The sequence below is a fragment of the Poecile atricapillus genome, chromosome Z, assembly GCF_030490865.1.
Source record: "Poecile atricapillus isolate bPoeAtr1 chromosome Z, bPoeAtr1.hap1, whole genome shotgun sequence".
In the NCBI taxonomy this organism is placed as follows: Eukaryota; Metazoa; Chordata; class Aves; order Passeriformes; family Paridae; genus Poecile; species Poecile atricapillus.
Genome location: NC_081289.1, coordinates 73,996,402 through 74,023,949, shown reverse-complemented (window position 1 = coordinate 74,023,949; position 27,548 = coordinate 73,996,402). Strand labels below are relative to the sequence as shown.

The 27,548-nt window shown below is 40.0% G+C and overlaps 1 protein-coding gene and 1 long non-coding RNA gene across 4 annotated transcripts; one reads left to right on the top strand and one right to left on the bottom strand.

Moving 5' to 3' along the window:
- Window positions 1-11,068, bottom strand: LOC131572823 (uncharacterized). 3 transcript variants are annotated; one of them, XR_009276055.1, is made up of 4 exons: window positions 10,946-11,068; window positions 9,147-9,271; window positions 2,403-2,603; window positions 1-585 (listed from the first exon to the last, which is right to left on the bottom strand). It is a non-coding gene; the product is annotated as an uncharacterized LOC131572823 (long non-coding RNA). The 3 variants fall into 3 exon arrangements; XR_009276054.1 differs by having other exon boundaries at window positions 1-2,603; XR_009276056.1 differs by lacking the exon at window positions 10,946-11,068 and adding an exon at window positions 10,517-10,643 and having other exon boundaries at window positions 1-2,603.
- On the top strand, window positions 10,518-26,738 carry SLC25A46 (solute carrier family 25 member 46). Its single transcript, XM_058826204.1, has 8 exons — window positions 10,518-10,884; window positions 12,629-12,671; window positions 13,946-14,003; window positions 14,503-14,580; window positions 15,266-15,366; window positions 22,187-22,243; window positions 22,687-22,744; window positions 24,609-26,738. Exons 1-8 carry the CDS (start codon window positions 10,632-10,634, stop codon window positions 25,185-25,187), a joined length of 1,227 nt encoding a protein of 408 aa, XP_058682187.1. The 5' UTR covers window positions 10,518-10,631; the 3' UTR covers window positions 25,188-26,738.
- The last annotated feature ends 810 nt before the right edge of the window (window positions 26,739-27,548 follow it).

Genomic DNA, 27,548 nt, shown 5'->3' with positions numbered 1-27,548 from the left:
CAGATCAAGCAGAAGACAGTCAAGGATCCAGTGGCATCCTGTTTGTCCTTAATCATCCTGGGCTTCTCAGCAGTGGGAGTCCTGAGGTTGTTCAAGACTTTTCACCACCCACACATTTTAGCAAACAAAAAAATTAAGTAAGTAATTAATTAATTAGTGCTCATTGGTGTTATGCCCCAGACTGCTTGGCGGGTTTATGGGTGTGTTGTTTGGTGTGTTTAGGGGTGTACTCTGGGCAGTGTGCAGGAGAAACAACAAAATCCTCCTGAGGTTCAATAACAAACTTTTACTTGCAAACTTTAGAACATTATGGTAAAATAAGGTCCTTGGCAAATTTTAAAATGTAGCCATTTTCGTTAGAAATGCTGCAATATGGAAGTATAAAAATAACATTTAAGAAAATGTATAAGGTAAAGAAAAGAAAGAGAAAGAAAGGGTAAGTGTAGACAGGTACATGGTCACCGCCTGTGGATTCTGTGGCAAGATTTGATTCTTGCAATTTTTATGTCCATTGGTCAACGTGTTGGTTACAGTCTTGTCAAAGTGATGGTTGCAATCTTGATCCATTTGGGGTGGAGGAAGCCCCTGGAACACAAAATCTGGTGGGTTAATATAGGCTCAGGCTTGTGAGAATGCCCAAGTACCTGCCCTGGCATGGTGAGTTTTACAATGGGTGATGTAATGCTGTGGATCAAGGGATACTTTTGGAATCTTAGACTGTTTTTGACAATTTCTGAGACTTTACAGCTGCTCTTACACCGGTATAGTATCAGTTGTGTCAATTATAGCCCATCAGCAGAAATTAACACCATCAGACCTACGGTGAATGTCCTACTCTCCCAGAGGGGAGGCTTCACAGCTGAGCCACTTGTGTATGGACACTGGCATGATGAAATGCACTATTCCACCTCACAGGATTTGCCTCTTAGCAGCTTCTTCCCTTGTTCAACACTCAGCTGTTGCCTTGAGTGATGGGTGATGGGTGTGCATCTCCTCTGCACCTGGGCGGTTACTGCAAATGGCAGATTGTTTGAGTCATTATCCATTAACATTCCAGTCTCTCAGAACTAGTCACACAGTTCTCTTATTCTATTGGTAAAATGATTCCATCTCCTCTCATGCTAATTAGTTCCATGCTCAGTCTCTCTTCTTTCAAGTCAGTGGGTTTTGAATTGTAGTCACAATCTCCCCTGGCAGAATTACCTTTCACCCATTCAGAGCTGATTTCAGCACAGTTGCTGAGTTGGCTTTTCTTGTGGCTTCATTCTTTATGTCCATTATTAGTGACATGTTCTTCTCTCCCAGGTCTGTTTAGCTCTCCCTAGGCCTGAGATAACACTGAGACAACAGTAACACCTTTACCTTATGTCAAGTTCCCTCCACAGTGGCCTAATTTACAGTCCAGGTTTCAGGTATGTATGTAGGCATATTTGGTGGTGGGGGCTTCAGTGGTCACAGGTACAATCTGTTCTGTAATTTGTGGGGAACTTCGACCCTATTAGCAGTTGCTTCTTTACACAGATTGCCACAGTGGGAATTTTTGTCTGCATCCATTACCCAGGATGTGCTAGCCAGATCTCAGCTATGCCAGGCTTAGAGTTAGAGCCATCCTGTTGCTCCCATCTGTGCTTATCTCTCAGCAAAGTCCTTCTGTAGCAGAAGCATTTGAGACAGGTGATTATGCTCTTTAAGTCCTTGCAGTGCCCCACCACACTCAGTGAAGAACCTTTTCCTAATGTCAACCTGAACTTCCCCAGCTGCTGGCCCCCATGAGGAAGCAATGGGGTCACCCCTCACCTGCTCTTCTCCAGGCTGAACAAGCAAATTTACCTCAGCCCTTCCTTGTAAATTTGGCCCTCGAGGTTTTTCGGCTTCATAGTGGCCCTCCTTTGGACACATTCACACAGTTTGATGCCCTTCTTGTACGTATCCTACTTTCAGGATTTCTCTAAATAGGATAAGGCTGCCTGAATAAAGAGACCAGAGCAGAAGGGTTGCACAAGTGGAACAGGGCTGTGTTAGAAATTCCAGATAGAGAACTGGGAATTTTGTACAAAAGAAATGTCTGTGAGCCATCAGCAGTCCTTCTGCATGAACCAAAGAATCAAATTCTCTTAACACGGTACGACCCAGATTGCCTGAAATTGCTTGGGTTGTTTTTTTTTTAGCTCAGATGATGGCTGTGCTGTGAGAAGGCACAACGACAGGGAGGACCAGGGAATTCCCTGTCTATGGCAAGGGTAAGGAACAGCTACAGGGAGTGGGGTGGAGGGATGGGGAAAGTGATGGTATGTGACAGGTAAAAGTGGTCCCTTGTCTAGGAACAGTGTGGATTTTGCACCAGGGACATGCAGCATGCAGGAAGGGGTACAGATTTTGGCTGCAAAAAATTAGAAAATTACCCCAGGTCAAGATCACACTCTGAGATGTGTTTCTTTTAAGAAGCAGACAGCATCCCACTCTGGAGCAGCTGGCTGGCATGGGATGCTGAAGAGAAGAAGCAGACAAAATTTGAGGTAATGGTCACCAAAGCTTACAGAGTGTGGAATGTTCCTGGGCATCTGTGACTGGGTGAGATCAGAATCTGATTTGATAACTCTGATCTGTAAAGGAAACATATATGTCATTAAGTTGCTTGCATAATACACTGTTTAAGAAAGCAAAAGCACATGATAAATAGAAACTATTACTGCAAAAAAACTGTGAATAGTTGGACCCTCTTTTAACCTCAATGGAAATCTTTCATTGTCTCACTGTGAGACTTTGAGATTTAACCTCTGCCAGTTTTCAAGTTCCTAACTCGGTGATCAGCCTCGTTGTAGTACAGCAAGGATAGACAATAAACAGCTGTAAAACACTAAGCACTGTATGAAAGACAAAAGAATCAACAGAAAAATCTGAATAATATACTTGAATAAATAACATAGAAAAGTGTATTTACTTCATTCACCTTGTCACTCTATTGGCATACTTTTCATCCATCTGTCATTTGTTTTCACAGATTGTGAGCTCCTTGGAAGAGGATCTGTGTCTGTCCTCAGCATCGTCAAAAAGCATGCCACAAAGTTGAAATAATATTGTGAAATAACTGTCTCAACTGTTGGAAGTGTATCACTATCATACCTGAGCATATTTGTGAGGTTCTGAGTGTGCTCCTTCGCCAAGGACCTCCATGAGGTGAGGAAGCACTCCTCTGCTCATCCCACACAAGGATATGTAACAATGAAAACCTGGAAATTGTGTTAGAGCAAGGAAACCTCAGCACTCCTAAAGCCCAGGTGGGGCGGCACACTTCAGACACCTCTGCTTAGACAAACCACCCAGAGGAGGCCAATAGATGTGACACCAACAACAGGACCTGTGTCTTTCTGAACTGATGGGCCCAACTGGATCCATGGTACCCTGGGACACTATGTTTTAGGGTTTAACACTACATGCCTATGTTTAGCACACCATGTCTATGTTTGAGCATTTGCACCAAGCCTCACAGCCCCCCTTAAAGCAGTCACAGGAAACATGACCTTTTGAAAAATCAATAGTACCAGGGAGTGTGGCAGCAATCATCATTATTTTCATCTGCTTAGATGCTGGTGTCAGGCCAAAAAGCCTATAAAGCATGAGGAATGGCTTCATTTCTGAAAGGAGTAGAAATCCCAAGAAACTGTAAATTACATCAGGCATTTGAGACTGAAACTAAACAGATTCATGACCTTGTCATAGGTGACATTCAGCCCACAGAACTCTGTCCTTTGCTCTGCCATCAGCCACAGCTTCCTTTCTGTCACATAATTTTCTTGCATTACTTGCTATTATCATTATTATTTACTGTTCATAGATTGTTGACGGCATACTCCAAGACAAACTGATGTAGAGGAGAGAGTGTGCACTCTCTTTTTTAATGGATGGGGAATCTGTTAAACTGCCTGACAGTTTTTCTGCCTATAGCTCAGCATTTAAACTGACATCAGTTCTTAAACTTCAAAAATTCCACGGCATCGTCATTGATGACACACAGAGCTTGCTTTCCTTTTGCATTTCTCCTCAGCCTCAGCAAGGAAGACAGACTAGTCTCACTCCTGGTGTGATTTTAACAATGGTAAGAGTTAGTACACCAGGTAAGACTTAATATACCAGCAGGACACATGTAAGGATAGAAGTAGAGCTTCCAAGACCAACTAAACTAAACAAAACAAACTAAAATGACCAGACCAGTTCCCAGCAACTCCCTGGATGGGTGCTCTGGGAGCTGATCGATACTTGGATTTCAGTTTCAAAAATCTGCACTTCAGTTAAGCACCAATGAAAGAGAGGCTGAAGTAGCTGCCAAGAGAACGATTTGGGTTGGGATCGGCAGCCAGTCCAAAGGCCAGAAGCTGAGTCCGCCACTTGGCAAGTGGAGGGTTAACACCCAAGTGTGTGACCTGCCGAGAGTTTCATACCTGTGTCACAAGATGGTGCTGCTGCTCAGCCAATGCACAACTTCAGCCTGCGCTGGCTGCAACAGAAACCTGATGCTGTGCCAATGTATCGATTTACGTATGCATGTGTTTATTTTTCTTAGTGATCTGTGGCAAATGAGTGTTTTAAGGTCACTTGAAGAATCACAGCAAAGGCATAGGCAAAAGTAGGTTTAATATAAAACAGAAAGTGTGATGGAGTTTATTTACAAAGTTCCCCCCACTACTTACTACTACTGCTCTGGTTAAAGCACACAGAGAAAGAGTGAACTAAAACCTAAAACCAGTCAATCGAAATCCAAAATCAGCTCAAAACTTATCTCTGGGGAGGCTGGGGATAAGGATAGAAAAGGGGTAAGGACAAATAGGAATAAAGAAGACCCTCTCATTGTCTCACAAGTTTCAGAGTAGAGCCCTTTGTTAAACTGTGCCCTGGACTTGACTAAGAGTTTAGGCCTGTAGCTTTAACAGCACTTAACTGACAGGTTAAGTTAAACAATTTACCTACAGATTCATAAAGAATTTACTATAACTCATGGGCCTAACTTACATATCTGAAGTACTTAAGAATCTAGGAGAACAATGTTCCTTGTACATTTGCAACAGCACATTACACCCTCACGCACACAGACCTAAAGAGTCTGTACAAGACATTCACAGCGTACCTGTGACAAATTCGCCTCAAACTTGGTGAAGGAAACACATTTGATGCTGTTGGATGTTCCAAATGGGCAAAGGGTTGAGCCTGCAGAAGTGTGGATGTCAGTTCAGGCTCCATCATTGTCATTCAGTGATCCAAGTTTAGCAAACTTGAGAGTTCTCTGGCTCTGAGAGGCCCCGCATAGAGTGAGGTGCTGGTCACAGTCTCTGCTGTCTAGGAGAGCTCAAGGGGTCTCACTTTGGACCATTGTTTATAGTATCACAAAAGAGTAGGTTTCAATTATAACAATTTTTCCTGATTGCAATTTGGGCCAGTATGTTCTTTGAAAGTTTGATAACAAAACTGTTATTCTGCTTGGGTTATTTACCAGGCAAGAAAAATAATTTTCCAAGGCTGTTCATTAAAAAAACAGGAGTTCATTAGACAGTCCTAGTTCTTGGGAACAGACTGATTTTGATAAGCTCAAGAGAAGCTCACCCCAGGTGCTGTTTGTGAAGATTGAGGCCCAATGAGCATTTCTCAGATAATAGTGAGGCCCCAAGAGGAGTGAGGGAATGCACACTGCATGTACACATATTCCATTGCACATCTCTGTTGTTGTGTAGATGAATTAACATTAATTACATCCAAATCTTGATCATAGACAAGTTCTTTGAGTTCTTTAATGCACTTTCCTCATGACAATCCCTCCCAGGATAGCACCATTTTAGGTGGTAGGTTTACTCCAGTAACAACCTATGACAACAAGAATATTTTTATTTCTTTAGTTCTGATTCCCATTTCCCATATATGTTTCTTCAACTCAGCTGAGGAACAGGTTCTGAACTTTGTTTTTTCATGGCTTTATATTTTTTAATCATATATGCAGCATTTTACAGAATTTGGTATTCTGCTGACAGAACCATTAGAAAAGCATTAATGCATTGTGCATGGTATATGTGCATTGTATATTGGCTTTGCAATTTGGTGTCAGTCTTATGGTTTGGAGGTATATTTAATATTCCAGATGTTCTACACATTGTACACAAAAGAAGACTGAATTAGAGGCGTTACTGCACGAGCAGCAAAGGGTCATGCAGCCACCCACCTTACATTCAGCTGTGAGGAGAAACAACCCCACAATGACCCACTAAACTTCCAGACTTGTTTCTTTTCAGCTCAGAAATGAAAATTCCCCATTGAGGCAATTTGCAGGCTCTTCCTCCTTGCCCAGATCACTCTTGAGGGGCATTGGTGAACAAGCATCAGCTAGCCAAAGCACAGACATGCTGGGTTGTCAGTGTGAGGGAGAGACCCAAGAGCCTGCGGCACCTTCAAGCTTTCTGTTCAGGTAATTTAGGGATTTGCAGAGATGTACAGCAGGAAAATGTCACAGACTCAAGTGCAGACTGCCAGCAGATATTAAAACCCCAGGGTCCCTTTTGCTGGCCCTTTTGGGGTAACTTTTGCTTGAGGGTTTATTTATGTGCCTAATAAATCTGTGAGGCAAACCAAAGATTATCTTCTGAGAGCACTCAACCAATGAGCAGCTGAAGAGAAAGAGCTATTTGGACATCCACCACTGGGATATGACAAAGGATGCTATGGATGTCAGGCCCGAGAGACCCAGGAAAAAGCAAACCCAGCTGAGTTCGCTGTTTTCCTTGGCCGTGGGTGAGCCTCCTGCTGGTGCTCAAGCATCTGTGTTCTCATCCTGAATCGCTATGGGAAGCAAAACATGAGCATGTGTTGAAGACCCCAACACTTAGGCACTACTGTGAACCATCTAAGCCACTGTCAAATTAACATTCAAACCTGACCCCCACTTGGAGAAGATTAATTTATTGCCAATTTAAAATACAGTAGGATAGTGGAAAAAAACCCTTTCTTTTACTCTCTTCCTGCTATCAAAATCATGGATGGGCTCAGACCTGGCAGGTCTGGCCGGGAAACAATTGGAGTTGGCTGTGCCTGACAGAGTGGCAACTTCTTCCCACAGAAGCCACTCCTGCAGTCACACAAGCCCAACATATAGACCTAATTCAACTGTCTTTCAAGCTATGGTGCTGGAAGGAAGCCCCAGGCTGCCGTGGAGCACAGCTGCCCTGCTCCATTATATAAACAAGAGGGCAGCTACCAGCTGTGCACATCTCAAAGGTGTGGTGTAAATCAAATCCGAGTCAGCAGCTTTGCAGTCTACTCCTTTGCTAACTAGTTAACAAAACAGTAGCTACGAGCATAATTTTCCAAGGGAAATGTAGATTTTAAATGTAATAATTTCCTTCTCCCTCTCTCATACATACTTAGTCAATGAATATTGTTTTAGAAAAAGTAGCAGATCTGGCTATTCCAATAGTAATGTCATTTTCTAGTATGGAAAAAGATTGTGGTTTATTTGGAACAACATTTCTATATTTTCTGAGGAACGGTGGTTTCTCTTATTGACAACCTTCATTCTGTTTTCTCTTCTGGAGGCTGGTCATGCTTCCAAGACCAAGCACAGAAACTGCATGCCTGGCTCTATATTAAGTCACATGGGAATTAAATTTAAGGGATCATTAGCACAGAAGCTTTGTGTCCTACTGTAATTGCTGCTCAGTGCACTTAGCCTGCTGCCACTTAGTTCTCACTGAAAAAGTAAACCTCTGAATGGTTTTCTTAGTGTTTTCCTTCAAAGAAAAGAAAGCAGCTCAAACTTCTGCTGTGTCATGTGAAAATAGGTTTTATGCTATGGGAGCACAGTCAAACACCAGGGAATTGTCTGGGAACACTGTGTAGAAGGCACAGAACCCGGACCTGAAATTCTACTTAATACTAATATTGAATTTCTTATCAGTACTATTCAGTATCTTACTCAATAACATGGACATTGTGGGATTGAGTGTTCCCTCAGCAAATTTGCAGATGACACCAAGCTGAATAGTGCTCTTGACACAGCTGAAGGACTGTCCGGTCAAACACTGGAAAAAGTGTCCCAGAGAGGCTGTAGTCACATCTCTGGGAACATTCATGGCCAGCTTGTACAGGGCCTTGAACACCTGCTGGAAATTGAAGATGTCTCTCCTTACTGCAGGGCAGTTGGCCTAGATGACCCTTAAAGACTTCTTTCAACCCTGACTATCCTGATTTTATGATTTCCATAATTTTAGGAAGACCAAAACTGTATAACAAACCAGAGTACAGCTATGTTGTAATTTTATGTGTTGAATTTCTGTTTTAGTTTATGACCATTGCTCCTTGTCCTGTCACTGGGCACCGCTGAAAAGAGTCTGGCACCATCCTTTGGCACTTGCCTTTGAGATATTTATATGCATTAATGAGATTTCCTCTCACAAAACTACAGATGACTCCTGACATCTGTGCTATACTTAGACTTGAACACACTAATGCTGGCTTAACCTAGTGCACAAAACAAGAACACTTCTGTGTTCTAAGACCCAGTTATGGGAGACCTTGTTGGGCTTTTTCAGAGAAGACAAGATGCCTGAAGGAGATCATAGCATGGTGGGGGTCAGCCTCTTCTCCCATGCAACAAACAATACGGCAAGAGAAAATGGTCTTAAATGTGCATAGAGAGATTTTGACAGGACACTAGGAAAAGGGTTTTTTTCATAGAAAGGGTGACCAGATATTGAAATGGGCTGCCCAGGGGGATGGTGGAATCACCATCCCTGGAAGTGTTTCATGAAAGACTGGATGTGCCATGGTCTGGTTGACTGAGTCATAGTTTGGACTTGATGATATTGGAGGTCTTTTCAGTCTAAATGATTCTGTGATTCTGAGCTAAGGGATCATTAAACCCACAGGGTGCAGCCTCACACTTCTAGGGAGAAGGAAGATTCATAAATGCTCGTGGTTGAAAGGAACAACAAAAGTCAGAGGGTCTGAAAATAATCAGAAAGTTGGTGGGTATTTTAGTCCCTGACCTACTATATAAACACATGGCAAAGGGTTTTAGATAAAGAGGTACTTTGAAAGGGAAGACAGGAAGGCAGAAGTGAATTAAAGAGGAGGAGAGATAAAGAGAGAAAAAGAACAGATCACCACACCTGGTTTTAGTATTGATCCAGCTGAAGGGATGTCAATCCTGGTGTCAGAATCGATCCAGCTGCATCCATCCAGCCAATGGGATATCCTGTGGCATTGGAATCTAAAATAAAAGCCTCTCTGAGCTCTTCAGAGAGAGAAAATAATTAAAATATATTAAGCCATAGATATAAAGTAAAAGTGTAAATTTTAGTTTTAAGTAAAAATATATCTTAAGTGCCCTAAGAGCCTTAAGTGCTAGCTAGTGAGAAGCCTTATTACCCAGTTTAAAATTCAGTGATAATACCCTTCACAAATTCAACTTAGGTCTAGACATAAGGAAAATATAGTTTGCATTCTTAGATGAGAACAGAAAATTGCTCACGCAAACAGATAATACCCTATACGTAAGATTTATGTTAAAAGAACATTGCTTTCACATGTAAGAATTAAGTTCAGATTAGTGTAGAAAGTATTGTTTTAGAAGCGTGTTTTTAGCTGATTCAATGATTTATGAATTTAATCCCCTGTATTAGAAATATGAGAATGACCGACAGAAAAAAAAAAAAAATCCGAAAAAGAACAGCAGCACCATCATCATCACCAGCTGCTTTTGCAGCCCAAGACAACAAAACTCCACACCGAGAAGCTGCAGCCCTGAACATTGGGACCTTATACCAGAAAGCTGCTGCTCAGAACTTGAAACTTTATGCCAAAAGCTTTTAGCAAATACTTTAAGTCTCTGAACTCTTTGACTTTGAAACGGATGCTTTTATATAATAAAAACCTTTCTAGCAAACATCAACTGCTCATGTCTCTCTGAGACCTGGAAGTATTTCTGGAATCCCCATTGAAACTCGACACAGTGGGCACTGCCTGGGGTTGGGGATACTTTCTACGGACTGATTCCCCTGCCTTGAAGTGTTTCTCATTTTCTATGCAATCATTGATCATGTCTTTTCTTTCATTTATGGAAACAAGGAGGGCTTTGAGGATCTTGGGTGGTTCGTATTCCTCCCCATAGTCCATGCCCCTTTTCTTGGCCTCATCCCTGCGCTTGCTGTGCGCTGTGTTGTGCTCATCTACGGGGTCGATAAGAAGGATGTTTCTCCCAGGAATGTGCTGTCCTATGTCCGCCTGGCCCCCTTTCTCCGTCCACCTGTGGTACTTTGTCCCGTATTCCCCGCGGTCAGGAGAAGGCCGGGAGCAGGGCTCACGCATGACTCTCGCTCCACAGCCCCGGCCCTTCCTCGGCCCGCCGCACCGCCAGGCGGCGCCCTCGCACACCCGCCCCCATCGCCAGACGCTCCGCCCCAGGCCGGGCAAGCGGAGCTCCGCCATTGGCCCAGCGGCCCCGGCCCCGCCCCCTCGCCGGTCACGTGGGCGGCCTCACCGCGGCCGGAAGTGCCAGGGCCAGAGGCGGCTCTGGGTCTGCTGCAGCCGGTGCGGCCCGAGCACGGCCTCTCCCACTCCCCCACTCCTGACAGGTTCCCTCAGTCACCCCTGCCATGCACCCGCGGCGCCCCGACGGCTTCGACGGCCTCGGCTACCGCGGGGTCAGCCGCGACGAACTGGGCCCCGGCTCCAGGCCCTTAAGCGGTGGCTTGGAGCTGGGCCCCTGGGTGACCAGCCCGCCCGACATCCCCGGCAGCCGCAACCTGCATCGGGGCGAGAAGACGCCGCCGTATGGGGCCGGGACCCCTCTGAGCGGCGCTGGCCCCAACGAGGAGGCCAACCTCGGGACGGGCGGCCCCGGCGCCGGTAAGGGAGGGCCCAGTCTGGGCTGGCCCGGGGGCGGCCGCTGGAGCGCCCCGGTTCCCACCTCCCGCGAGCGGTGACCCGCCGGGCAAGGACGGGCGGCGGGCTCGGCCTGCTGCGGCCGGGCCGGGCGCCTCCCGGGCCTTCCTTTTTAGTGGCGGTGCTGTAGCGCGGGGGAAGAAACTCCTTTAGAGGAACACGGACTGCTCCGTCGCTGCCTGTTGCGCTCCAGCGCTGTGTTGCTCCATGCAAATGCAGTTCGATCGTGACAGAATGCGCCCCGTAGCTTCTCATTAAGCAGTGTATGGTCAACTTGCTCCTCGTTGCCCATGCAAACTATATTCTGCAGAAACACTCCGCCTTCTTTCAGGGCAGGAAGTGTCTTTGGGTCTTAGAGTGCTACGTAATTGTGTTGTTGTTTCAGACTGAGTGGCTTCTTTCGGGTTTAAAACATGAGCTGCTGACGTAAACGTTCCCACTCCCCCCTCCACGCGTGATAGCAAGGGAACTGTGGGACTGGTAGGATTTAAGGAAGCAACTGAATTCAAGGGTTTTTTAGGAGTTATTGGGAAACTGAGTAAAAGCACACATAAGTTATTTTAGGCCTTCATGAAATTGAGGTGAATTAAGGAAAACTTGTATCTAGGGTACTGTATGTTGTCTTTAATTAAAAGCAGCAGGTTATAGACACTTGAGTGTCAAAAGATTTATGAAATTAATTTACCTGAAATCGAATTATATTAGTAGGTGAGTCTTTCTTTTCTGACCTGTAGTACACTCTTTTTATTCAGGTATTATAAAGAGTACAGCCTTTAGCTGTGCTCCATCCATGCAGGCACTGGTTAGGTATTCTTGGATAGTTGGACCCTGCATTTTTTTTCCCCCCTATCAACATATGGAAGGTGTGTTCATTCTGCACTTTGGAGGACTGATAAGGAGTTGCTATAATCACTGAATCCAGCAGCTGCAAATGGTATCTTACCATTTCTGGGAGTGCTGCCACATTGGTGTTACTGAAGTTAGTGACTTTATCCATGCTTTCACACTGCTTGCACTCAGAAGATTGTAGGGCAGAGCATTAACTTTAAAATGTCTTTACTGTTCTGATGCTTGTCTTTAAAACCCTTCTGATAATTCCCAATGTCCCAAATGTATGTTCTGCAGCAGACAACAGAGAGTTGAATTCATTACTTTCATAATTTTCCAGTAACTGAATTTTTGCTAAGAACTGCAGATAAAAAACTGGCTTGAAAATTTGCTTTATGTTGATGTTTGTTACTTCATCCATGGCTTTTTGCGTAACTTCTCCCAAAATTTTGCCTTTTTACTGTTTTAATGTTACTTTCACCTCAGTTATCTAAATTTATGTTTCAGAATTGCTGTAAGCTCATGCATGCTAAATCTTTCAGTAGTTGGTTTGAGTGAGTTTTTTTAGATATTAAAATACTCTGTTTTATTGTTTGCTTTCTTTCTTCTTTATTTCCTTGTAAGAAAAGCATAATTTTATATATAAGAGTATGTACAAACTCAAATGCAGTCCAAAGTGCAAATGTTCCTGGAGGAGTATTTTTTTATATCCTCTGTTGCTGAGCTGCCATAAATATTGTGGTTTAGTGCTTGTAACTTTCTGATGCAAGTACAGGATAAAATTAGTTTTTCAAATCCTGTGCATGGCATTTTCTCCTAATTTGTGATTATCACTTCTGTATAATCTGGTTTTATTTTGGTGTTTTGTCTTTTTTTTCAGAGCAGTTGAACAGATTTGCTGGCTTTGGTATTGGTCTTGCAAGGTAAGAGCTGTGTTCAGTTACTAAGGGGTAGCAAAACTCCTGTTTGTCTTATAAACTCTACATACACTTTTATATTGTGTTTTTATTCCAGTAGCCATAAACAGTTGAAATGTGTTTAGAAACCTACTATCCCCATTTAGGTTTCTGTTTTCTTTAACTGTTGCACAGAAACTATCTATGTGAATGTAAGAAACAGTTTTTCATATGGAATACCCAGGATGTGTATACCCTTTCCAAGTAATCTGAAAGTAACACCAGAAAACGTTTTTGACATTTGCAACTTCTATTAATGTTTTTAGGCAATACAGATGTTTCCTAAGATGGTGAAAATGTATTCAAGTATGTTACCAAAGTATCCTGGGACTATAATATTCATATAACCAAGTAGCCTGATGGCTGTTTTATTCTGTATTATGGTGACCCTGATTATTGATAGCATTTTTGAGAACGTGGTGAACTTTAAGACGCTGATGTCCAGAGAAAATTTTACCTCTTTTAGTAGTAGCAGACTGCTAATTAGCTCAGTAGTTACAAAACTGAAGTATTTTTCTGTGCTGCTTGTGCTTGTTTGTTGGGAATTCTGAAACCTACCACAGATGATCCTGTAGCTTGGGGTGTTTGTAAAAATCCTGGATGTTCAACTTTTCTAATTCATGTCCCAGGTTTGAACAACATGCAGGTAAGTAAGTACTTGGATCACTCAGACACATTGAGATCACATTAATATTTTCTCTGAATGGCTGCAACCAGGAATTCTGCTTTGGAAGTGAGAACTTTTCTGTGCAGTTTTCATTGAAGTATGACTTCTGGCAGCGGTAGGAGATTTGGTTTGGGTCAGTAGTGTTTTTGGTGAAAACGTAGTTAGCCATTAGTATCAGTCCTTCTCTGGCCCTCCTAAGGACAGTCTTGATTAGTAATGCAGTATACAGAATTAGCATAAAACTGGGAACTAATCCTTTCATAATTGTGGTTGTGGGTTTTTTTGTACCCTGATACTTTGATGAGGATGAGATTAAGAAGTTTTCTATGTTTTTTTTGCTTATAAAAATATGCATACTTATATATATGTGGGTTTTCTTCATAGCAAAAGCATATGTCAGATTTTATGTAACTTGTTCTTTGGGACACTTTGGATAGCCATCAAAAATGCCCTGTTCAGTAGAAATACCTTGCTTTTCCAAATACTGATCTGCTGCTGCTAGAGACAATTAACAAGCCTTTTCTAAGGAATTTTTAGTGGCTTCCCATGCATTAAATACAATTTTCCTTTAAAGCCTATTTACAGAAAATGTGTTGGCACATCCTTGCATTGTTCTACGTCGTCAATGTCAGGTATGTCTTTTATATTACCTATTCCGGTCAAAGCTCCTGTGTACTGTCATATTCCTGTATTTTCATAATCTGTACAAAAATATATAGTATAGGAAGCTTTGCAATTTTTAGGGGGACTCATATTAACAAGTTTTTACGTGTAGAATACATATTTTCTATTTTGCAAGTTAGCTTATTTTGAAAAGTCTTACTCATTTTTCTTTGGGCTGTGGAAAGCAAATTACAGCAAGTAAGTGTTTTGGGGTCTGCAGAGCAACTTTCAGATCCTCATTTACTATCAGAACGTTTATTTCATAGGTTCTGCTTTATGCATGGTTTATTGTTTAAACATTCAGCATACAAACACTTAAAAAGGCTGCCCATTTCCCTAAATTTCAATGAGAATTAGTTTTAGCTGATCTTTACAGAGATAAATTTTTTACGTTTGAAACACCTTTATCCTTCAGAGTTGTAGCATCTGCAAGTGTGTTTCTAAGACTGTCATTTATGTCTTTAACAGGTTAACTATCATGCACGGAACTATCATCTCACACCATTTACAATTGTCAATATCATGTACTGCATCAATAAGACACAGGTTAGTATTTGGTGTCAGGCTGTATCTGAGCACTGACACTTCCTACAGCATGTGTGTACATTGAAATCTCTAAGTGTATGTCTGTGGTGTTAAAAAATATGGCTGTTACGATGGTTTGTTGTTTTCATGGTTACAGAAATGTGTCAAGATGATCAAGTAAACTATTATTTTTTTCAGAAGTGCAGTGCTTTGTGGGGAAAGATTTATGGATGTTAGAAAACAAACTAACTTTTTTTTCATTAGCGTTCAGAAAGATAATTAATCATTATGTGGATAAGCAACTCATTGCTGAAGTGGCTCCTTCCAAAGACAGTACTGAATACATTTCCAGTTCTGCAGGGGAATGGCAATCCTTACACTCAGATCAGAAGGCTGGAAGAAATTCTTAATTCTGAATTTCTTATGGATGTACTTTTGACATCTCATTTTGTCCAAAGAAAATGGTGTTAAGTTTATAATACAGAGTATTAACAGTGGGAGACATGCCTCCAAAATTATTGACAGGTCTTTGAAATTATTGAAAAACAAAAATTTCTTAATATATTAAAAAATTAGTTGTTACTTGAATTTAATGACAAAGTTGAATGGTAGAATTGTAGCCCTGTGTGGTCTGAATTTACTGAAACTTTTTACTTGATAAGTTGAGAAATAGTTTTAATTTTATATTGCATATTTCAACACACAGGGTCCAAGAGCTCTCTGGAAAGGAATGGGCAGCACTTTCATTGTTCAGGGCATAACCCTAGGTACAGAAGGCATCATCAGTGAATTTACACCTTTGCCAAGGTACTGGTTTTTTGTTGTTTTTTTTTTTTTTTCTGCTGCTTCTAACAAATTAATAAATTGTTGACTTATTTTCAAAGTGATACTCGTCATTCTGCATCCCTGTGTCAATCTTCTGCTACAGAAGTTCAGTTATATTTTTACTAAAAATATTCAGGGACATGGAATCTACCCTGGGTTTAAAAAGAAGAAAGAAATATGGTTCGGCTGAATCAAATACTGTTATGATGCATGCATCCATACTAATAAAAGTAGGCATTTTCAGGTTCAAAAGCATTTTATTTTTAAATTATGTAGAGTGTGTATTTAAGGTTTTTGGTCAGCACTGTTTCATAGGTAATTGAAATTTCCAGGCATGTGCTTTCCTCCAGGTGTGTTTCAGATACAACTCTAGGATGTGCTTAAGTTCATGAGATGTGATAGAGTATTTGTATCTTTGTAGTTCTGAATTCTTGCAAATGTGAGGGATGATTTTGTACTTGTGGGCCAGTTAAGCAGTTTGAAAAGTAAGCTGATGCTGCTGCCAAAAGAATCAAACCTTTCTCCTGGACCCAGCTCATTCCTTCCTCTGTGCTGCTCCCATCTTTGTGGAAATACAATATGTGAACAGTCAGAAAAATTAACTGGACTGGGAAAGTGATCTGGTTAAATGGTTGTCTCATACATGCACCACCCCACAGCAGTTTTCTACTGAATGCTCTCTTCCTTTTTAATGGTGGCTTGCGTGTTTGGTTGGTCACAAGGAGGAGAAGGTTATTGCTTGTAGCAGCAGTGCCAGTAAATCCAATTTAAAAGGTTATTTTACTACATTATTGGGCTCCGAAGAACACAGAGAAGTGGAATGTCAATTCTATATTATAGTTGCATGGAAGAACATCCCTATTTTAGGAGAGGAGACCAGAAATGGGTGTGAACATTTTGTACTAGACAAACTTGTTGCGTAATTGTTCTTCCACTACAGGGACAGTTACGCCTTGCGGGTTGACAGGTGAGGCTTTCACACATTAGCTTGGCTGGTTTAATTTTCCACATCATTTAAGTATTATGGGTAAGTGCATGTGATCCAAGTGTCTGAAATATGTAATGGTAAAAATGATCTTCTGTTCCTGTTTAGTGATAGACCTATGTATTTAAAATGTGATAGCTAGTGGCAGCACACAGTTCTTCAAAAAGAGTAAAATCTTGCCTATCTTGGATTAGAGTTATTTTAACTACAAACAGTGTCTAATTCTGATTCCTGGACAACACTTGAAGCTGAGCAATTTATAGCTTGTTATTAAAAATGCAAAGTCTAGTGTGCCCAGCACTTCAGGCAAGTATCTTTACCTCATAACTAGAGTATTGACTATATGCATTGTAAGAACATGTGGTATTTGAATGGTATCTTGAGCTAGGTGGGTTTACATTTTCTGTCAAGTGGAATGTAAACATTTGCTGTTTGTATTTTGAAGCATGTAACTAGAAATACCATATTGAAAGACCCCCGAGCTGTTCACCAGTCTTCACAGAAGTAATTGTGAATGCCAATTTATTTCTGTCTTTAGCACACTTTTATAGGGTTCTACAGGGTCTGCAGGCAGAACAAGTTACTATTGGCTAACACACACAGTTTACATTTTTTCTTACACACAGGGATATTGTTTTGCTTTACTCTCTCTTCTGCATGAAGGTTTCAAGGACTTTAGCCCTTAATATCACGACTTATTTCAAAGGCTGGTTTGTGCATACAGGCCTTTACTAATATATAAAATATAGCAACAATTCCCCCTTTCTCTTTTTGCACAAACCAGGCTTTGGATAAGATAACATACAATTTAAACTGTCATCTCAATTAACACTATAAGTAAAGTCCATCCCCCTTCTAGCACAAGAGACTTCAACCATCCAGTGATGCCTCAGCGGGTGAACCAACTTCTGATGGGATCACTATCTTCCTTCAGGGCATGCAACCCATCCTGTAGCTGTTGTAGTTGCTCATGGATGGAAGCTGAATGATCAGTAAGATCCAAGCAGCACATGCCTTCAAACTCCTCACAACCATGTCCTTGTGCTAAGAGCAAAAAGTCTATACTAACATAGCAATTACTACACAGGCTAAACACTTTATCTTAAACTATTATCTAACTACTTTTAACACACGTGCTTTGGTATATATGTAGTCTAGGCGTGAAAGCAATTTGCTGAAAGGGTAAACACACAACTACAGTTTGCTTTATATACAGTTAAATGGAGTCTCTTCTTAGATCTTCTACAGAATTTCTCCAGCACGATTCAGTCCTGGAACATTCACTGCTCTCGTGATGTCAGCTGGCAGTTGATTGGTGACTGAGGGCTTTGATGTTCAAGTTGTTCTTCAGATCCTTCTAAATCTTAAAACAAAGGATACCTGAAAAATTGGTAGAGACACAACATCATAATAACAACACAAAATTTCTGTTGGCAACTGTCTATATAGTGTTCAGACACAACTGTGTCCTGACAGGTCCACTTCTGATCCATGTCTGGAGTACCAAGGCTGTGTGATGACATCTCTGTTCACTGGATCTCGTGTGTTCAGAGGCACACAGTCTGGTCAGATGGACAGGTGACCTTTTTGAACCTGCCAACAAAACACAGACACTTCTCTCCTTGAAGTTAATGAATTACACTAATTAAATGCTTGTAGGGCATCAATCTCCCCCGTCTTCTTAAAAAAAAAATAAAAATGAGATGTACTTCTGTTATAAACATCAACAGCAACACAAAACCATATACACAATTAATAAGAACTTATACTAGTTAAAAATCAATTAAATCTTAAACATTATTAATAGGGTATATAATATAAAACTGCTATTAATTACTAAAACACTGCACTAGCATCCCATAGTTAGCAAACAAACAGAAACAAAAATCAGTGAAGGATTGGATCATCACCTCCGGAAATGATTCTCCAAGCCCACTTCAAAATTGATCCAGCTGTCATATTAATAGGGTCAAATTGTTGAGTCAAAAAGTGACTCAAATACAGTTCTGGGACAGAAAATATCTGGATCTGTTGGCAAACATTCTATCCAGGTAAAGTCAAGGCTTGGCCAGGGCCTGGCTTTAAACTGGAAAGATGCCTCTTAATTAATTTCTAAAACAAGGTTCTCAATAGTAGCAGCTATGAGATGCTTACAGCATAGCAAACTGTTAAAATGCATTTGTACAAAGCAAATGATCAGGAGCCTCAGGTACCAGACCAATTAAACCATGCAGCAGTTGGTTTAATCTGAAGCCTCTCCTATGGCAGCTGATCCTCAGCAATGGCACATCTTCTTAAAATTCTGGAAACACTGAAAAATAAGAAAACTATGAAAAACAAAATTGCAGAGATTGCAACAACCAATAGAACTCTTGATGAAGTCAAGGGTGTCACAAACTGCATTCGCTTTTATCCATAAGCAGGTGTTCACCAGTGCTCCATCACAGCTGTCTCAGCTGTGGCCGTCCTCCTCTCTCTATAGTTGTATAGAAAACAACTATACTTTGCAGTTTAAACAAGTGTCTCCAACAAAACACAAAACAATTTCAATCAAACAATATCTAAACTCAACAATAATTATATATGACAAAAGGAAATAACAAACTTAACCTTAAAAGAATATCTGAGTTAGAAAACTTAACTTAAAAGCATTCAAGCCTAAACATTATAAAACTTGACTATCCTTAATTCTATTAACACTTAATCTATATTAAATGAAAACATAACTTAATCTTATTCTGTTACTACAAAAAAGCAACTAAAAGTTTAATATATACCTTTTAAACACAATATAACAATAACATAAATTCACTATAAAGATTATAAAAATGTAGCAAACACATCACAATTCTATGTCATCTAGCTTTGAGAATAACCCACAATAACTGCAAACGTTACTAAAAATACTTATTCATAATAGAAATTTGCCTAGTATATGCTTAAATTGGTTAGGATTTTAAAGTGCAGTTTTTCTAGAGAAAAACCACCACAACAACATGGGATTTGGCAAGTTGCCATCCAGCTTTTGTAGCACTTTTCAAAAACATTAAGTCCAATTTTTAAACTAAAATCTAAAATCCAAATTGGTATATATGCAGTTATATGTGTTTTATATAACAAAAGGACTCACATTAAAATTACCTTATTAAAATTGTGGAAAAAACAAGCAAATAGATAATATATACTTTAACTTTGTCTTATACAGTAAAATTCTCTTGACTAATTATTTTTTAAACCACAAATCTCTTCTGTAGATAACATTAATTGGAAGAAGGTTTTCCTAGAAGCTATAAATCACACCATATTTTAACCTTAGGTTCTAAGACCAATTATTGCAAGGCAACTTCTGTTAGTATTCACCTTAAACACTTTTTTTTTTCCTTAACTTCAAAAAACCACAATAATTTCTCTAATAAAACTCTAAAAACTGCAATTGCATAAACTCATAATTATTTAAAACACAAAATTAACTCCAAAAGGGTATACAAAAACACTCCGAAAACCCAATAAATCACGACCCTGCAACAAACCAGGCACCATTCCAGTGCCCCCCCCCCCGAGAGGGAGCGGGGGGTCGACCGCCCGCCCCGCCGCTGCTGCAGCTCTGCTCTTATCTTTCTTCACATTCTCCACATACTCTCGCAGCGAGGAAAAACGGAGAGAAAGAAAAAAAAAGCCTCACAAAGTTAACTTTAACAAATGCAGTTTTTTCTCTCAATCTCTCTTGTTGTTCGCCGATAGAGGAAAAAAGGGCACGATTTTGCAAAAGCAGGCGATTTTACACGAAAAGTCTCTCACGGCCAGGTGCTAACAACAGCGATCATTGTGGTTTATCGGCTTCTAATTACAAGGATGAATTTTGAACTAGATACCATACAGTTTGAGATTTTTTGACTAGTTTGTCTCTCTTTGAAGCTGTCTGAGCCACCTGTTTCTGCTCAGTTGTTTCTGTAATTGTTCAGAGTGGCCTTGGAACTTTTCTTGCGCTGCTTTTACCCCCAGGGTGCCTTTGTTCTCTGCGCCCACCTCGCTCCCTCATATCTTCCTGGTTCGGGTGGAAACCAGTCTAAATCTGGCTTCTTTTCTTCCAGGGTGGTAAAGATGGAACTTAAATAAGGTTGTAGTGCTAAAAGTGACTCCAAAAATGAAGCAAATAGTTCTGGATGTATCACATCCTGCCATAACTGAACAGATTCTGTTCGTTGTTTCAGCGTTCCCTGTGGAACTTTTTTCTCATTATTTTCTTCTCCCTAACTCTCCCTCCCTCTCTCCATGGGCAGCATAGATAGGAGAGCTTGCCCAGCAGTGGGAGGTAAAGGCATCTGCCGCTGTGACGCAGGTAGAATTACGGGGCTCACAGCTTCAGCATATCTCACTTTTCTGTTTTTTAAGGTATTAATCACAATCTGCCAAGTTCGACCAAGAAACACAGTGTCCTTGCTCTTTTCCGTAATTGCCGTTTCCCATATCAGAGCCGATCTATCAGTCCGTTCTTGTACCGCAAAAAGCAGTGAGCACTGCAAATGCCCAAGACAATTAGCCCATATAATGAGCATATTCAGGTCCTTTTCCTGGGCTGCTTCGCCTCGTTTAACGAGGATGCTAAGAAGCAGTTTATCTGCCGCCGCAAATCCCACATCCATGCTGACGGCACCCCGCAAGAGGGAAGGTTGCGACCCTTCTACACACGCCCTTGCCTTCTGGGCCCCCTCCAGCAGCCCTACTTCCACGTCTAACCGCTCCGCGTCTCACCGCGCTCAGGCTGCCTATCTGGTGCCGATCCGAGCCCACGACGTAGTGCCCAGATCCACTCCAATGACTCCAGAGCCCTTCTGCCCGCAGGGTGTCTCTGGTCGGAGTGCCAAATATTGAAAGACCCCCGAGCTGTTCACCACTCTTCACAGAAGTAATTGTGAATGCCAATTTATTTCTATCTTTAGCACACTTTTATAGGGTTCTACAGGGTCTGCAGGCAGAACAAGTTACTATTGGCTAACACACACAGTTTACATTTTTTCTCTTACACACAGGGATATTGTTTTGCTTTACTCTCTCTTCTGCATGAAGGTTTCAAGGACTTTAGCCCTTAATATCACGACTTATTTCAAAGGCTGGTTTGTGCATACAGGCCTTTACTAATATATAAAATATAGCAACAATACCACTTCAAGGAAATATTTTTTATATCACCTTTGTGTTAAACACATGGGTTTTCTTCTGTTTTATCAGAATATGGTAAGAACTCATCATAAGACAAAAAACTTCAGTTATGTCTCTATGGAATTACTGTGCAACTTCTAGTCTGACCTCTTGTACTTGATTTGTTCTTGTCTAACTATGCTAGAATATGGTTTAGATTTTCTGGACAGAAACAACAACAGGGTAGACATATTCTAAAGAAGAGAAGAGCACAACCAAACCAAAATGAAATAAAAATGATTTATTGATGAAGTATGAAGATTTTAAAATACTCCAGTGATCCCTGAAAATTGCTTTAAGTGCTTGTACATAAGGTTGCTAAATAAATGCAGAACTGATTAAAGTCAGTACAGTCAGTGAGAGCTGCAAATATATTATTTTAATAAGTTATTATAATAACTGAAATCTTTTTAAATAGAAGTCTGTCAGGCCCAGAAAACTACTAGAAGTTAAGCATGATTTACTAAATGTTTTGCTGTGTCTTTCCAAAATGGGAAATGCTTCAACATAAATAGTAGAATACCAATATGAAAACTGGTTGTTGACACTCACGGAAGAATTTCTTGAGAATTAGATGTGGGTGATTATTAATATTGTGATAAATACTTCTCTTTTTAGAGAGCTTTCACATAAATGGAACTTCAAGCAGATAGGTGGACACCTTTTACTCAAAGGGTAAGTATGGCATGTGTCTTATGTCTTACTATCTAAACAAAATAAAACTAGCAAATGGACATAAGTTTAGTCTACTGCCATGTTTGTTTGGTAAGATGCTAACAGTATTTTTCAAATGCTGATTTTTTGAACAATCTTGATAACATACACCACTTTCACAGGTTTTCTCATACTAGATCCCTGTGTCAATGGAACTCAACTCATTTGAAAGATTAGATTCTTTTAGACCTTAATTAGTCTGGTCACATGGAAATAGAATTTAACTAAACTTTTGACTGAAGCTTATCTCTACTTGTTGATGTACATTTTAGTAATTGAGTTATGCTTTGTTAATTTTCTCTGAGGAATAATTTGGTAGATGATGTTATCAACTTTTAGGTGCCTGTTTGGCTAAAATTATAGTATTGTCATTATGTTAATTCTTACGTTGTTAATTTCTACAGGTTAACACATGTGATAGCAATGCCTTTTTATTCTGCGAGCCTGATTGAAACTGTACAGGTAACATATATATTTGCAACATTTAAAAAGTTCCTGTTACTCTTTATATATAGATTAGATTATGTGGAGAAAAAAATCTGAATTCAAGTGTACATTGCAGTAGTTGCACTTGTTTTGCTTGAGGTTGTGTGACTTAGTAAAACCAAAAAAAATGGGTGTTTACTGTGAAGGATGTATTAGTGTTCTATCTTAACTCTAAATCTAGAATTGGAAAGGACATTTAATGTAGACAGTTGGACTATATTGCATATGAAGTAGGAACATGCTATATCTATGTGTTCCAGCAGATAAAACATAAAGATGTATAAGGTTTCTTTGCTAGAGAGCAACTTAATAAGAAAACAATAAAAAAACCCAAAATAGCATCTCTGAAGCTTTTAGGTAGATGACCTTCTCTATAATGGATTGGTTATGAAAATTCCACTGAAGTCTGAGGATTTTAAGATTAGTAGCTTCAGCTGTGTGCAGGTATTTTAGTGAACGTGTGTGTGTATATTCTTGAGTTCCTGGAAATGTCATAAGCTTATAAGAAACACAGCAGAGGTAATAATATAATTAGTGAAGATTTTTATACTGTATTAATCGGTGCAGGGGAGCAACTTGGCTTGCCAGGTTTGCATTATATTCCTGTGCTGCAAGATGACAATGACCAGTGACAAACCAGAAAAGTTAAGGATTGTTGGATTTCCTACTAGCAGGCTTATATTGATTTCGATTGTCTTAATTCTGATAAACCATGCTGTTCAAAGTATCTGTTTGACACTTATCCAAGTAAATACATCTTATCAAAATAGCTGTAAATGGTGGAAATTTGTAGCTGTCACATTTGTTCCTTTGTCATTAGCATGTCAAGCCTCATGGTGGCGTGTCAGGCCAAAGCAAGAATGAAGTGCAGTGACTTGGTGATGTGGGACAGAAGAGGAGCCAGTAGGGGATGTGCTGCTTAACTTGCTGCTTAATTTGTACTTGAAGTCTGCAACAACATTGTGTTCTGAGGCATTTAAACTAGTTTCTCTACTGCAGAGAAAAGACTATGAAGGCTCTGTAGGCTGTTTAGTATTACCTCAAAATACTTAGGAATATTCTAGTGTTTTATTCTGGCAAGAGGTGAGGACATAGACCACATGGACTCAGAGACTTGGACATTTAGGAGAACATCAAAATCTTGAATTTTGGATGTAAACCCCATGATAAAACACTGGAGTGTAACCATAGCAGGGTAAATAATGTTTTTAGCTGAGTCCACACTCACAGGTGGAATGTAACAGAGTAAATAATTATTACACAATGTTTGTTTTCAGTACATGAACAGGACTCTTCTCTAAGACAGCATGGGTAAAGAATACTGCTTTAAATGCATATAATGCCATGAAAACATTCCAAACGGAACCTATTAAATTCATGTCAAAAAATGACCTTTCAACACTAGTTATATAATAAGTCTTTACTATGTAGATTCAAGTTCAGAGGTTATAGTCATAGCCTGTAAAGGAATTTGGAATTAAATATGTACTTCCTGGCATTTTGCTTCATATGTAGACATTTTAAGTTCATGACATGTTTTGCATTACTTTCAGCAGTAAGCTGAAAGTTAAATTTTTTCGGTAGAAACACAGATGACTGCAATATACATTAAAAACCCTCACCTCTTTAAGATAGGTTCATTCTTTTAAGAAGCAGCTTAATTGAGTGCTATGAAGAGTGCTATTAGAAGGGACTTCTATTTCTACAGTTGTGTTCATGCAATAGCATGGAAGTGTTTAGCTCTTTTTTAAAAGTTCAGCAGTGATGAAGTGTCAAAGTGGATGTCAGGATGATTTTGAAGTGCTCAGCACGAGTTGTAACTCCTTCTTTGTGCTTGTAGAGTGAAATCATTCGAGACAATCCCGGCATCCTGGACTGTGTGAAAGAAGGAATTGGCAGAGTTGTAGGCTTGGGAGTACCCCATAGCAAGCGTCTCCTTCCTCTGATGATCCTGACTTTTCCCACTGCTCTGCATGGAGTTCTTCACTACGTCATCAGTTCTATTGTCCAGAAGCTTGTCTTGTTTGTTTTGAAAAGGGATAATTCCCACAACCTTCCAACTGAGAGCTCCACTTCTGTGCAGAGCATGCTGGATGCATATTTTCCAGAACTTATTGCTAGCTTTGCTGCTAGCCTTTGTGCTGATGTCATGCTTTACCCACTGGAAACAGTTTTGCACCGCCTTCATATTCAAGGGACACGCACAATAATTGACAATACAGACCTTGGCTATGAAGTGCTTCCAATCAATACTCAGTATGAGGGAATGAAAGACTGCATAAATACTATAAAACGGGAAGAAGGAATGCAAGGTTTTTATAAAGGATTTGGAGCTGTTATAGTACAGTATACCTTGCATGTGGCAGTTTTACAGCTTACCAAAATTATTTACTCAACACTGCTTCAAAATGTTCCTTAATCTGTCCAGGTCTGGATCTAGCACAATGGACATGATTGACTTGCTAACCTAGTTACTGTTTAAATGGCTTAGAAAATGAACTTCGGGGAATCCACCCTGTGGATTCTCCTTACACTGTAGAACAACTTGTTTTTAAAATGGGGATATAGTTTCCGAAGTGTAATTAAAAAAGGACTGTTTAAAAATTACAGACACAAACTGAATATGTCATATGCAGTCATACAAAGGGGATCAGATTTCAAATATGATTGCATTGAGGATTTACTTTTCCTCTTACCAGTACTCTGACGTAAGGAATGGATATGAATTGTTAGTATCTGCTTTATAAGCATCACATCTGATATTTAATATGGACTGTTAGCCAGTTGAAAGGAGTTTATTTTCTTAAGTTGTAAGAACTTGCAAGTAGGGGACTGATGTCTTTACTGGTCTTTTAAAAATGTTTCCAACTTCACTGTTAATGGAACTGTGAGTAAAATAGAAACTGTAAAAGTGACTTAAGTAGATGTAAATGTAATAATTTACAGGTACCTAGAAGACTTACTTTTCTACAGTGTCACAGAAGGTGACAAATGGGAATCTCTTGCTTTGTATAAAAAACAACAAAAAATGAGTGTGGGGCAAAGTTGCCCAGAATGCAAATTTGGCTGTCCTGCAGTTTGTGTGCAAGGCTTGCATTAACTAAGTGTGTGAATAAAGCAAAATAGGAATTGTTCTGTGCATGTCATTTTTAGCTGACTTTCCACTGACAACTTCAGGGTTTAGTTTTACTCTAATGCTCCATATATGAGAGTGTAGTAATCATACGAATCTGTGGTGTAGTAGTAGTAGTAGTGGTGGTGTTCAAAGTGTACAGAAAACCTAAAAAACAATTGGCTGTTCCTAGAGTTTCTCTTTTGTTAGATTGGAGGGGTCTGTATAAAATTGTCTCCTTAAGTATTTAGCACTGATGTCTGTAATTTAAAATCTCTGCTGGTTTAAATATTTTGTGGAGCAGGGCTAAGCCTGTTTATGTGCAAAGGAGCCACTGAAATACATAATTTTTGCCCTCTTCCCCCTTCAGACTCAGCCTGAAAATTATTTTTAATTATTCTAAATAACCAAGTCCTTGGTTTCATCAGTAAATATAGGGGGTGGGGAGATGGTTTTTGCAAGCTAAGACAAGCATGTGGAAAGTCACTTTTAAATTATGAGAGGCTGCTGCTTTTTTCACATTCATGTGGCAAGTCTGTTTTTGTGAATGCTGTAAACTGATCTGCATTTTAATCATCCATCACTGTGTAGTTATCACTTATGGAAAGTAGTCATGGTAAAATAATGCAAAGATGTTGCTCTTTGTAAGTTCTGACCTCAGATCAGGTCTACTTTATTATTAATCTAACTTTCATGTATTTTAAATGCCTAAGTGTTGAAATGGAAGGTATGGTGAACTTGGAAACGAGTTTCTTTTGAAATACTGTTGATTGCAGTTTTAGTGTATAGTGTATGAAATAAAAAGAGAATTCACTGTATGTATTATAAAATAATTCACCAAAGAGGCATGTAAAGGAATCCTGTTTTGTGTGTTATGTTTTACTGTATAGACTCAAGAGTGGTATTTTCAAGTTCCTCAACGTCTCTAAGTGCAAGAACATGATGAACTAAACTACATGCAAGAATTTAGGTAAAATACTCAGTTCCTGAGTTGGATTGTTATAAAATTTCTTAGAGTATCAAGATGGCCATGCCAGAGAATCATTCAGACTGGAAAGCACCTCATCAGGTCATGCAGTCCAAATTCCTGCTCTAAGCAAGGACAGCATTGACTTGTAAATGCCCTGTCCAGTCAAATTTTTAATACATGAAACTGGCCTTTCCAAAGGTGTTAAACTGAGCTGAAGCCAACCATTTTATCACAATAACCGTGAAGAAGTAACTAAGTGCATCTTCCAGTCTAGCACTTCCAGATGTATCTGTAAAGTTGGCCAATCCTGTTTTTCTAGGAACAAAATTGTAGGCATTTTGACTTGTGAATTGAAGGGACTTGCCTTTATGTATTCTTCAAGAGGGAAGCTGAGTTCTCTAGAGTGGCACTAGCGACTGCTGCAATATTTTATTGTGTCAAAGACTTGCTTTCCTTGCTGACAGTTTACAGTTGTAGTCTAGGTTTTCAGACGTGTAACTTTAAGCAGGGTGAGAAAGAATGCTGTCTGTAGAGCAGCTGTTCTATGGTGGAAAAAAAACTTTTGCTTTGGGCTATTCTTTTTTGGTCATCTTCCCAGCAGTTAGAATGAACATGTTTAGATTTTTCATGTCTACTTTTTTAATCTTCCAAAAGACTTAATACATTTTGTCTGAAGTTGCTGGGGTTTTGCCTGTGCA